Source organism: Myxocyprinus asiaticus, chromosome 26 (assembly GCF_019703515.2).
Source record: "Myxocyprinus asiaticus isolate MX2 ecotype Aquarium Trade chromosome 26, UBuf_Myxa_2, whole genome shotgun sequence".
Taxonomy (NCBI): domain Eukaryota; kingdom Metazoa; phylum Chordata; class Actinopteri; order Cypriniformes; family Catostomidae; genus Myxocyprinus; species Myxocyprinus asiaticus.
This window is the reverse complement of record NC_059369.1, coordinates 36,468,462-36,481,815: the sequence shown is the minus strand read 5'-3', so window position 1 is coordinate 36,481,815 and position 13,354 is coordinate 36,468,462. Positions and strand designations below refer to the sequence as shown.

At 42.5% G+C, this 13,354-nt stretch overlaps 1 protein-coding gene across 1 annotated transcript in view; it reads right to left on the bottom strand.

Annotated features, from left to right (window-relative positions):
* kirrel3b (kirre like nephrin family adhesion molecule 3b) overlaps positions 1-13,354 on the bottom strand; it is a 352,509-nt gene that overhangs the window by 12,592 nt on the left and 326,563 nt on the right. Inside the window, exons 10-11 of the mRNA XM_051657521.1 lie at positions 5,914-6,014; positions 508-706 (exon numbers count right to left, since the gene is read on the bottom strand). Coding sequence (XP_051513481.1) covers positions 508-706; positions 5,914-6,014 — 300 coding nt within the window. The remainder of the gene's footprint in view (positions 1-507; positions 707-5,913; positions 6,015-13,354) is intronic.

Sequence of the window (13,354 nt, the reverse complement as noted above, 5' to 3'; positions counted from 1 at the left end):
CAGCATATAAAACTCTCAGCATTTTATCATGAGATCCCAAACATAAGTATTGTAACATTTTTCATGAAGAACATATGATGTATGTTGAGAAAGTTGAGAAATTGTGTTTAGAATTAGTTCTCATTGGATTAGAAAAAGTCATGAAGTATCAACCTGATACTGCAATGTGTAGTATGTTACAAATATGAATAAATATTATAATAAATAAATAAATAAATTAAAAGGGTCTTTGCGTCTCTCATGACCTAAACAGAACTATATGGGTTAAAGAGCCACTGAAGTGACAACAAAACTACAGTAGTTCACTGCACTAAAATCTATAGCATGTGTTTAAAAGCAAAACTATACCAGCATTTTAAGAAATATGATACATTAAAATGAACAAAGAACAATGAATCTCTCTCTATATATATATATATTCCACATGCCATGTGTATGTCACTGTGACCTCATTACACTACCACAGGCAAGAAGAGAAGGTGAAACCTGTCGAACCTTGGCTCCCACCTTGTTCCTTGAGGCGGATGATCTCTGTATCGGAGCCGAAGCTGTTCCAGGCAGTGCAGTTGTATATGGTCTGGAAGTCTGCAGGTACAATGTTACTCATGGTGAGGGTGGAAAGCACTCCATCTTCTGTGCTCACAGTCTCCACCGTGTAGCGACCTGATGTCCCCGACTCCAGCACAGTCTCTTTCCATGACCAGGCCTGATAGAGAATAAAATAAAAAGAGACCCATGTTTGCTTTCATGCATTTTATTTTACATTTATGCTATTTTAAATGCTTACAAAACAACTAACAATTCTATTGCTCAGAGGTTGTACCTTCATAGCTCAGGAAACTTAATGGGGCATTCAATTATGTTTTATTTAAATGTCAACATTGTTTCAGATGTTTCTCCTAAAATTCCATAGGAGAAATAACGTCTTGATTACTGATGTAAACTCTGTTCCCTGATGGAGGGAACGAGACATTGTGTCGATGTAGTGACACTAGGGGTTCACTCTTGAGAGCCCCAATCACCTTTGCTTTATTCAGAAAAGGCCAATGAAAACTGGCGAGTGGAATTTGCATGCCACTCTCCACCCCGGACATATGGGTATAGAAGGAGATGGCGTGCACCACTCATTCAGATTTGTGCTGAGGAGCTGAGAGAGAGTCCCGGCCATGTCAGCGGTCGGTTCAGCGCCGCGGCAGGAGGGACACAACGTCTCGTTCCCTCCATCAGGGAACAGAGGTTACATCAATAACCAAGACATTCCCTGTCTGTCACTCACTCGACATTGTGTCGATATAGTGACACTAAGGGTTCCTATACGAAACACTGCAGGCACTGAACCGTGTCACAAGGTATGGAGGAGCGGACATGGGAAGGCTGCTGCATGCCTCGCATCGTGTCCTCGACCATGTTGTGACCTTCCAGCGAATTAGGTAAGGTATCTCTCTGGTCCCAATAAGGGTGGGAGGAGGCACTTACCCGCTACAGGAGGCTACAGGCAGTGGCCTTTCCTGATTTTTGTATTAAGCAATTTCCCGCCAAGCACCTGCTAGAATAGTGCTGGGGAAGTGCTCTTCCCTCTCCAGGAGGGAGAGCACTGCAGAGACCACATCCTACCGGAGGGAGTATTGGGTGTAGCCCAACCCGCTGCTCTGCATATGTCTGTTAGAGAGGCACCCCTCACCAGTGCCTAGGAGGACATAACACCTCCAGTGGAGTGCGCCTGGATTCCCAAAGGGCATGGCAGTTCTTGTGATTGGTAAGCCAGATAAATGGCATCCACAATCCAATGGGCCAGCCTCTGTTTGGAGACAGCTTCCCCCTTCTGCTGCCCTCCAAAACAGACAAAGAGCTGCTTCAAGCGTCTAAAGCTCTGCGTGCGGTCCAGATAGATGCGCAGGGCGTGAACTGGACACAGCAACGAAAAGGTCAGGTCTTCCTCCTCTGAAGGAAGGACAACACAGACCTGACTGCGCATCTCTGTGGATCTTCCCCATGGAAGAACACCAATTTGCGAAGAGATGCCACTTCAGAGTGTACAGCCACCTCATGGAGGGGGCTCTGGCCTGAGTGATCGTGTCTATCACTACTGGAGGAAGGCCTGCTAGGTCTTCCGCGTCCCATCCGGAGCCAGATGTGGAGGTTCCAGAGGCCTGGCCATAGGTGCCAGAGCATGCCCTGCCCCTGAGTGAGAAGGTCCTGCCTCAGGGGAATGTGCCAGGGAGGGGCTACTGCCAGAAGCATCAGGTCTGAGAACCAAGTCCGGTTGGGCCAGTACGTCGCAACCATCAGGACTTGTTGCTCATCCTCCCTGACTTTGCACAATGTCTGTGCAACGAGGCTCACTGGGGGAAACGTGTACTTGCACAGCCCCCGAGGCCAGCTGTGCATCAAGGCATCTGTGCCAAGGGGAGTCTCGGACATGGAGTACCAAAGGGGCAATGAGAGGACTCTCGGGAGGCAAATAGTTCCACCTGCGCCTCTCCAAATCTCTCCCAAATAAGCTGGACCGTGCAGGGGTGGAGTCTCCACTCTCCGCGGAGCATTACCTGCCTTGAGAGCGCATCTGCTGTACGGTTGAGGATGCCCGGGAGGTGAGTGGCTTGCAGAGACTTCAATGTCTGCTGACTCCAAAGGAGGAGGCGGCAGGCGAGTTGCAACATGCGACGTGAGCGTACACTGCCCTGGTGGTTTATGTACACCACGGTCACTGTGTTGTCTATCCAGACCAACTGAATCAACCGCCGAAGCCTCCGCAGGGCCAGTGATGCTGCCAGGAACTCTAGGCAGTTGATGTGCCATTGCAGGTGGGGCCCTGTCCAGAGCCCCAACACAGCCTGCCCATTGCACATGGTGCCCCAGCCCAAATTCGAAACGTGTTCTAAGGGAACCCTTGCCCGTAGAAATGCCAGAAAGTACAAAAGCGCCTTGGCCTGGTGGACCTGCAGGATGGCCATGGCGTGCAGGCACTGACCCGCGTCACTGTAAGCCTTTGCCACTAATGACAAAGAAAATGTACGCTCCCTTGGAAGGGAGCCTTGGTCGGTTCCTCCAGGTGGCTGCGCCCTGCTGGCATAAATGCACCGCTACAGTGGCCTCCCTGCATGTGCAATTAGACCCCTGCAAATGACCCAGAATACAGCAGCACGTCTGGTCTTTAATCAACCAAAGAGAGTGCATATTACACCACTCCTTGTCTCTCTCCACTGGCTGCCGGTTAATGCACATATCAAATTCAAGGCTCTGATGCTGGCATAAAGAACAGTCACTGGGTCTGCTCCAGCATACCTAAAATTATTTCTGCAGAGCTACGCGCCCACTTGAAGCCTGCGATCGGCTAAGGAAAGTTGCCTTGTTGTATCAACTCAAAGAGGCACCAGAACACTTTCCTGGACTTTCGGCTTCATCATACCACGTTGGTGGAATGACCTTCCCAACTCCATCCGTGAAGCTGACTTACTTTCTGTCTTCAAAAAACGACTAAAAACACATATTTTCCATGAGCACTTAACCAGTCACTAATTAAAAAAATAATAATTCTTTCTGCACTTTAATCTGTTTGAATACAATTCTGATGCTAGTGAAACTTGGTAATATGGCACTTTTTCATACCCCTGTCTCCTTAAGATGATCCACTTATGTTTTCCTCTTTTGTAAGTCACTTTGGATAAAAGCGTCTGCCAAATGAATAAATGTAAATGTAAATGTACAGTGCGCTCTACCTGGGGAAGCTTGACATATCCCTTAGCCACTCCGTCATCAAGGGTAGTTAGGGTGGACAAGCCTGCGAAGCATGTACGGGCAGAGTAAGGTGGCTTCCACGACTTCGTGAGGTCCTCGTGCACTTCCAGGAAGAAGAGCACTGGGGTGAGGCACGGCCGTGAGTCATGCTCCAAGCCCAGAAACCAATCATACAAATGCTCAGGGCAGGGCGGAGGGTTCCACTCAATAATGAGTGGAATGAGTGGCACAAAATTCGCGGCCGCCCAGACAAGCACGGCTGCCAACTCAGCGTCCGCCTCATCCTGAGCTCTACCGCCCGAGAGCAGGAGCTCAGAAGATTTGTCCATTTCCAAAAGCAGAAGCCCACCCACCAATGATGCGACCGATAACTCATCCTCATCGCGAGCCCCTAACGAGACACTAAATCCAACTTGAGGCAGACAGCCTGCATCACTCGTGAACTCTACTGGGCAGAACGACCGTACTGGAGGATGGGAGGACCGCAGGGACTGAGCCGGCGGAAACGCTCCCATATCCACATCCAGATCGCCCGTGGTGCTTGCATACCCCGCCTGAGTTTCAACCAAGGACAGACCGGGTCGGGAAGCAGCCGCGGTGGCTCTCTGCTTCACGAAGAAGGAAGAGAGCCGCAGCCGCAACATTCTCATGGGCATGTTCTCACAGTGAGACCATAACCCTTCCACAAATGTTGCCTCGGCATGCTGGCGACCCAAGCACTCGAGACAATCCAGTGGGGAGAGATAATGGCCACACCCAATAGCACAAAGGCGAAAGGACATCTTTAAAAAGATGCTCTCTAAAAAACTCTTATAGAGAAAATATACTCTTTTGAATATACTTTTTTTACACCTGTGGACTCAGCCGCCGAAGCGCCCAGGGGAAGCACAACACTCGACTGTGCGAGGGTGACCACTGATATGCACCGTAATTCCAGCAGCAGAAAGTAAGGTGATGGGACGAACACACACATGCACTCGGCTCCGAAGAACAAGTCTGAATGAGTGGTGCATGCCATCTCCTTTTATACCCATATGTCCGGGGTGGAGAGTGGCACGCAAATTCCACTCACCAATTTTCATTGGCCTTTTCTGAATAAAGCAAAGGTGACTGGGGCTCTCAAGAGCGAACCCCTAGTGTTACTACATCGACACAACGTCGAGTGAGTGACAGACAGGGAACAATAAACACAAATGAGACATTTGTTGATAGACAGTAAGAATATAAAGCTATAAAATGAATGTGGATAGCATAGCTAATCTAATTTGTTCTTGGAGGAATTTGGTGAAAAATCTTTCAATGAGGTTATACTGAAATCTTTGACTTTTGATCACAGACTTTGGTATCTTGGCAAATGCGAGCACTGTCTGAGATACTGTTGAGATCTCTTCTGAAAGTTTTGAGGAGACGTGTGAGATTACTTGGGTTGTTTTCTCAGGAGAAATAGCCTAGAAGAGTCTCTGTTTGTTCTCCATTTAATCTCATTGCTTTCTAGGAGAAACAACTGCAATATTAAAGAGATCTCATTTGTGATTTTGCTTCCCTATGGGATCCCCGGGAATCAAACCCATAACTTTGGTATTGCTTGCGCAATGCTATACCAGTTGAGCCACAGGAACACAGGAAAGCTTTATGGAAGTTATTACCATTCTAAAGTTATTATTATTTTTTAATTTTTTTCTCGTCCCACAGCAGCAGTCTTTTCCATTCAACTGACATTTAGAAATAGCGTGGCAATAAAAGCAAAGCCACATGAGTAAACCATGCACAGAGATTACCTATGCACTCCCATGTACAGAGCCACAAACATACATATATAGAGTGTGTAATAAATCAAGAATTGGCCCTGAGAGGAGACAGTTTATCTAAGAGTGGTAAATCCTAATTGGATCTGTGGTAACAGGGCATAAGCATGCATTAAATGAGAAATTATAGGGGCGTAAGCCTGCCATGTCTAATACCCATTCACTCATCAAGAGGAAACAAATGATTTAAGATGCAATTTCATTGATTAAACAGATCGTAACTCATGAGTGTGTTATACATTATTGGACTGTGTTTACTGAGTCTAATGGAGTCACAAGCCATGTGACAACAGCAACCACCCACTCAAAAGCTGCAAGCCTGTCTGAGCTGAGTTACTAAAAGAGTGAAAGAGAAAGCTGAGTAACTCACAATGCGGTCTGGGGGTGGCGTGCTGCGGATGAAACATTTGATCTGTCCCTTTTCGCCATGAGGAGCCTGATGGGTCTGTGTGCTGGAGATGGTTGGAGGTCCTGAAGAGAGAGAAAACACACCCCTTTTGGATGTTTGCCAATATTTTAAGGCAACAGTCTATTTCATTTAATGATTTATATTACTTATTAATTTCCTCTCTTTCCTGCTTCTGAATGAGTTATTCAAGTACGAGACAAAAGAAAGTGTACAGAAGTGCTTTATTACGGTTATATACAACAGTACTCCGAGATGGGAATTCCATAAGTCTGGATAAGTGCTCAATTCTATTGCTGTTTTCCATCATTTGATCATCATTTAATTAATTATAAGGTTCAAAGACATTCCTTTAAATTATAATTTCATTTACCACCAGCTTTCTTTGAGCGATAATAAGTAAGGCTGAGAATCGATTATAAAAAGAATTAACTCTTTGATTCTGAGGCATTGGGAATCTGGAGTCGACTCCAAAACTTGCTGTTGCACATTGGGATGTGCGTACAGATTTTTAGAATAGACCTTTTAATAGAAAATGCCAAGATTTTATGTCATTCATACAATAATATACAGCGTAAAGAATTTAGAACATAGTTTTATATGACATTTAACTTTGCCTGCCATTTTATTTTTTCTTAAGAATCAAGAAAATGTATCTGGAATCAACACTTGGAATCGATTCCATCGATTCAGAAACCAGGAATCCCCAAGCTGATTCCCAAATTTCTGAAACTGAACAGCCCTAGTAATAGCATAAAATAAATTACGTCGAAAAAATAGCACTGATGTTTGTGAATATGATACATTCTATAATCAGCCTTATTTGCATAGATATAAGGCACGTTTGGTAAAAAAAGAATGACGATGACTTATTTCAAATATGCATGTTGCAACGCTCGTGCAGGATTTTGTGCTGAGATTCTGCACACTAAATTTACACTAAAGATGCTCCATATCACATCTTTCTGATGTCATATCTCAGATCTGTCAATCAAGTTCATAGCACTGAGACCTTGCAGTGCCATATTCAAAATTTGGCATTAAAAGGAGAGTGCAGCATTGTGCTCAGTTTGAATGGCCAGAGTGTTAAAGGAGTCTCTTGTGGGCTAGTCTATTTAAGAGTTGTGTTAAGGGTGAGGGAGCTAGGCTCTGGTCTTCATTTCAAGTCTCGAAAAGGACTGATTTATGGCAGGCCTGATGTCTCCTGAGGAGATAATAGTCGACGTGCCAACTGCAAGTCCATTTCAATGGGCTGCAATCAGAACAGTGCCAATGGCGGGAAAATGTTATTTTAAAGAAATAACGGCCCCCTGAGCATCTCTTCATGTTCAATTTCAACCGAGGAGCCTTGAACTTTAAACTCTGCCTTATACTATAGCTCATCGATTTTTTTTAAAATTGCTCATACATGAGAGGCTGTGAAGTAAAGGGTAAACAACAATTCTTTAGTGTGGATTCAGAGCAACTACCTGTTTAATGATTTACCACCCCCAACCCTGGTGAAAACCATATATACACAAATTCAAACCAATCTGCCAATCATCTGCGACAGTGTCTCTCGGCTGATTCATAATTGCAGTTTATTAACTGTCTCTTATTAGAATAAATTAGCATGTTGATGAGCATCAGGCAGATGGAGTGCTGTGGTGAAGGGAATATCAGGCTGGTGGAGAGGAATGCTACACTTCACACTCCTTTATTAGATGATAGTGCTATAGAGATACCTCTCTGTTAATGTTTGCATGCTACGTGCTTGCTATACTACGTCTACAACGTCATAATCTACAGTAGGAGTGGATAATAAATAGGTTGTATTAAAATGTGTCTATCTCTTGATATATATATCGTTATCGACGAAAAATCTCAAGAATATGGCAATATAAATGTTTGCTTATATTGCCCACCCTTAATCCTCAGGCTAGAATGTGATGAAGCCTTTAGAGTTTGTGTATTTATGTGTATCTGCATGCGTACAGTAAATACATTCAGATCATTCCCTGCTGGTTGAGGTTAGGCCAGCGCTTGGTGGCTTAGAAGAATCAGCCCATAGATCAGGCTTTAAATGAGAAATATAATTAGATGGCTTTATCGCTCATCCTCAGCATGCTCGCTTTAAGGAACTCCCTGGGGAATGGGAAGGATGTAGGCTGCATGTGTGTGTGTGTGTGTGTGTGTGTGAGAGAGAGAGAGAGAGAGAGAGAGAGAGATTGCAGGGCATAGGTTTGCAACAGGAAGGGGCATACACATTTCATGATGAATGGATTAGCATGGGGCAGCACTGAAGTGACTTCATATCAAAGTCCCTTTAAAGCAATAGGTCCACTCAGTGGGCATCTTGACAACACCCTCAGGATGCAATTTTATGTCTAGGTAAAAGGCATACAGGTACAGGTTCTATCTACTTGAATGGGGGGAAAGTCTGATATGTTTAAAAACTCTTGGCTAAGCTTACATTTTAATAACATATTTCAAATCACCAATAAATTCAGACAATACTCCCCCCCCCCAAAAAAAAAACCCATGCACCTTATTTTATCAGTGAGGTGTTGCATATACACCTCACTGCTCATTATAAATGACCCTATAAATGCATCCATGGACACTGTAATAAATATACTGTAATCCCCATGAACAAAAGCATTTGCTTGAATTGCTCGTGGCATCATCGTTTCCTGTCTGTTTTGTGTTTCGTGTCTGGGGCATGGTGTCTGGATCCTTACTTCCTGTCTGGTTCGGTTTTGGTCTTTGTCAGGATCCGGACACTCATTTTCATTGTTCTGTTTGTTTTGTTCCAAGCGTGTTGACGTTTTCGCCCTCATGTGTTTCAGGTGCCGCTGGCACGCGGAATCAGCGTTTCCATGGGAACCCTGATTGTTTCCATGGGAACGCTGATCATGCCAACTTTCAGCTGCGAGCGGCACCTGCCCCTTGTTTGTTCATGCCCAGGGTTGGGAGGGTTACTTTTGAAATGTATTCCACTACAGATTACAGAATGCATGCTGTAAAATGTAATTTGTAACGTATTTTGTTAGATTACTCAAGGTCAGTAACGTATTCTAAATACTTTGGATTACTTCTTCAGCACTGGTAGATTTTTTCACTTGTTTTGACTATAAAAACTCTGCCTGTACAGTAAGACAAAATACACGTTAAAAATACATTCTCTGAAAAACCTAAATATCTTATGCAGTGTTGTTTCTAAAACAAGATCAATCAATTTGATCTTGTTTTAAGGATTTTTAGATATTTTACAGGAAAACAATACAAAAATTATTATCAATTTTCCATTAGTAGTTTATCTTCGCTTTTATGTCCGCAAACACATACACACTCATGCACACAAATACATTTTGGCCAGCATATTTTATCTCTCTGACTAAAATGTGCACACACACCAAAAGTAGAAACCCTTCGACAGAGATAGATACAGTATGACACATTTCTACACTGGGTGATGCACTTTTGCCGGAGACGGTACTTGAACGCTTTCATGCACAAATTTGTTCCATTAACCAAATAATGAGTTCACATGCCATTGAAAATGGCACACATAAACAATGTGGTTGAGAAACATCATCTGAGCAATTATCATACTTTTGTATTGCAAATAACTGCAACTGTACCTCAAAAGAGTGCATGGCCCATGTTGTGATGAATCACAGCTTGGAGCATGTAAGAGTGCGAGCCTAGTAGCCTACTGTATGTTTCGCCTCATCACTGCTGCCATATATTTCTATTACAGCACTCCAAGAGGACTGAACCCATTTCCATGAACAGCACATGCTCTGTGTGTCCTCTTGCCCACAGATCCTGCAATTACATCCAGGCCCTGGACTATCTCTACCTGAAAATTTACCTTAGGCAAACTATGGCCTTTTTTATTTAATCCCAACCCCAAGTTTTGTTCTAATATAATTGATTATCTGAGGCACTTTACTTCTACTCAGTTGTGTCTTCTTCCCACTAGCAAAACATATATTCTCCACCATAATCTATCCATATACACACATAAACATGTACGTGCTCAAACTAAATTTTTGTTCCAAAATCTAGTGAGTTGCCTTGGTGTAGTGGTAATATCCTTACTGAAATGGAACCTCATAAGTGACAAAGTTGAAGTTCTCTATAGATAGCGACTCATTGCGTCCTCATTTCATAAGAGTTTGGTGTTAGCATGTTGCTAATCTAACAACGTACTACTGTTATAAACATAAAAATGCACACATATTGGGTTAAATAGTACTCAGAATAGATTATATATTAGATATTCAGAATTGAATGAATGGCTCTCTGGAATACTTGATTCTGATTGGTCAATCACGGCATACAGTTGTCTGATATTTCTGAATAATGACCACACATTCAGGAATTAAGCGATATTTCACTGTTAATTTCACAGGTATTGCGAGTCATCTTTCCTATCCTTGTATCACTCTGTGATCTCTAAAGGTAAACTAATAAAGTAGTTTGAATAACACAAATCATTACTGTCAATAATGTCCATTTATTTGTTTATTAGGCAAGTAATAATAAGTGTGTAGGATTTCAAGGCAGAAGAGAACTAAGATAAATTCTACACAGAATGACTTACATACAGAATCTACACTGACTTTCCCCTGAGCTATAAAGAATTCGGACTGGTGCCAGCAAGTCTGAGTTACTCGCATCTGGCAAATCTCAACTGTCTTAAGAATAGAAGTGAATGGGCAGAGACGCACAACAGCCCCTCTTCTCTTTGATAAGACTGATAAGACCAACTGCAGAAGAAACTTTCCCGTAGTTGCCATGGGAATTTCAGAACAAAGACATTCCGTTGTTCTTCAATATAAACAACTCTCTACACTTAAAAATATTATACTAATCATGAGGCATGTGTCTGGCTTATCATCTCACATGAAGCTTAATTCATAAACATTTGACATGGACTTTGGACTTTTCTTATTTTACTACAATCCAAATACACAGTCATTTGTAGGATTATACAAAAAATATGGACAAATGCATCCTATGCAGATGATAACCCTGACAATTATGTTTTTCATAACGTGCAATGTATTATCCGTGTTAAAACTAACAAAATAATTAGTAGGAAGTTATATCATGCATTATAACTGAATTATAATTGTAATTTAATAAGAAAGTACAAGTGTTTGAGTCTCTTAAATTCCAGAATGATTGTGTGAAATATATTTGTGTTATTTGCAGTTATATATATATTTTTTAATGAAATTCATGATTAAAATGTTCACCTTTTTGAGCAGAAAACAGAGAACAAAACTCATAAATCATCTTCAGAAGGAGGGACAGAGAGATGATCACATGGTATCTGAAAAGCCACCTCTGATTGGCTTAGGGCCTCTTTGGGGTGTGAACAAAGAATGAGTTAAAAGACCAGCGTGGACATCCCTTCTTTCTTTTCTCTGCTCTACGGCCTTCGCACACTTTGACCTCTGTCCTAAGGGAGTCCTCGCCTCTGGGGCTCTGCTTGGTCATTCCATCATCCATCCATCAAGCTAAACAAAGGCTTGATGGTGAAGGTGCTACTGGTTGTTTAAATCAATTTTACCATCAGAAATAATCAATTATTAATTGTTATTAATTATTGAATAATTAAATAATAGAATTTAACTCATTAAATTCTATTCTCTGGGCACCGCTCTTTGACAAGAGAAAAATGATAGCAAGTTACTGATCGAGTCTCATAAAAACAAAATCTACCCTGAAGGTTGAGTATCTTAATTGTTAATCAACATAATCAAAAAGGGGAGAAACTAGTTAAATTATTGCCATACAAATCGAATAGTAATCTAATTACAGTTAGTTTCTAACACCAATAAAATAACAGTACTCTGGGGTAACATGGGAGGTCTTGACGTGGCAGAGGCTGGCTTCAACACAATATTCAAATAAAAACAAACAGGGAGTACTTATTATAATATAACAAGATTTATTATAATCAAGCAGTAATGAACACAGCCAATACTAGCTGAATATAATCCTAAACTAACAGTGGAGCTATATGCTAGTGTGTGTGTGTGTGTGTGTGTGTGTGTCCAGATGCGGTAACAAAGGAATCAAAATGGAGGGTTAGATCCAAAATGGAGCTGATACCACATGAGGGTGGAAAAGAGCAGACACATAAAGGAACTGACGCAACAGGCGGGAGAATTTGGTTCACCAGCCTGAGTCGAACATAAACCGCGGCGCCGCTCACTCAGTGAATATCAGTGAGAGAGAGAGAGAATTAGAGCGAGAGAGAGAGAGAGAGGAAAAGTGCATGCAATTTAATTGAGGGTAACTGCTTGTAACAGCAGGACTGAAATACTAGTTCAGATCACTCAACAAAACAAACTTAACCCCCCAAAAAATTAAATACAAATTTCCCAATTCAAAACAGCAAACAGCGAGCAGAGTTTAACATACAAATATACTCAAAACATCAGCATTTAGAATCAAATATAAGATTTAGTTGTGCAAGAAAAATCACAGTTTCTAAACTAAATCTGCCCAGATACTTGGGAACTCCTGTGTGATTTCAGTAGGGTTGTCCGTTGGAATTCCTATTGCATTGAGCGGTCAGGAGAAAGAGTCTGGATGGTCCCTTGTCTTACGCTTGTCAGCGAAAAGACGCGTCTCTGCTTTATTCTTCGGATCCAGCGGTGGAGAAGAATGCAGAAGGTAGTCAACGTTGAATGAAAAAGAGGGAGAAGGGAAACTGGTCGCCTTTCCGTTTTTCAAAATAAATTCACTGTTGCTTTACAGTGAAACTGAACCGGTTGTTATAAGTATACTATAAGACTTGAACAAAGCTAAGTTAATCTTACTCTATCATGGCCAAATGGTGAGGTTAGAAAAATGTGGTCTCTTTGTTCTCAGTCCAAAACGGAGGGAAAACTCCTTCAGTACGTGCACGGTACAGATGTCCCTTAACAGCCAGCCAGAGCTTAGCACAAAGAGGCCGAACTACATCTGTCCGCTGGTTTTACTGACAAGATGACATCATCGGTCATAGGCCGCTTTCGACCAATGGCGTTTGAGACTGGGTCCATGGGCGGGACTTTGCATCCAGTTGTGAATTTGTGAAGGATCCTGGGAAACTGAGTTCAATGTCTCTCCTTTGATTATAGAACAAAGGGCCATGCGGTCTCTGCTGCCATTTTGAGTGGGCCAAGGCCCTACACCAACCCCTATTTGGTCTTAAGATTGGGGTTCCTTCCACAGTCCTTGAGAGCAACCCAAAAGTTGAACAGTTCAGTCCTTGAGGACAACCCGAAAGTTGTACAGTCCATGTGTCCTGGGTTTGCATGAGCTTAGTTCCTGGAAGCATTAACAGTTCATAAAGGCTTTTGACACCTGGGCAGTCATAGTAGGTAACATCTGGGCAGATGAATTCTAACTAGGCTAA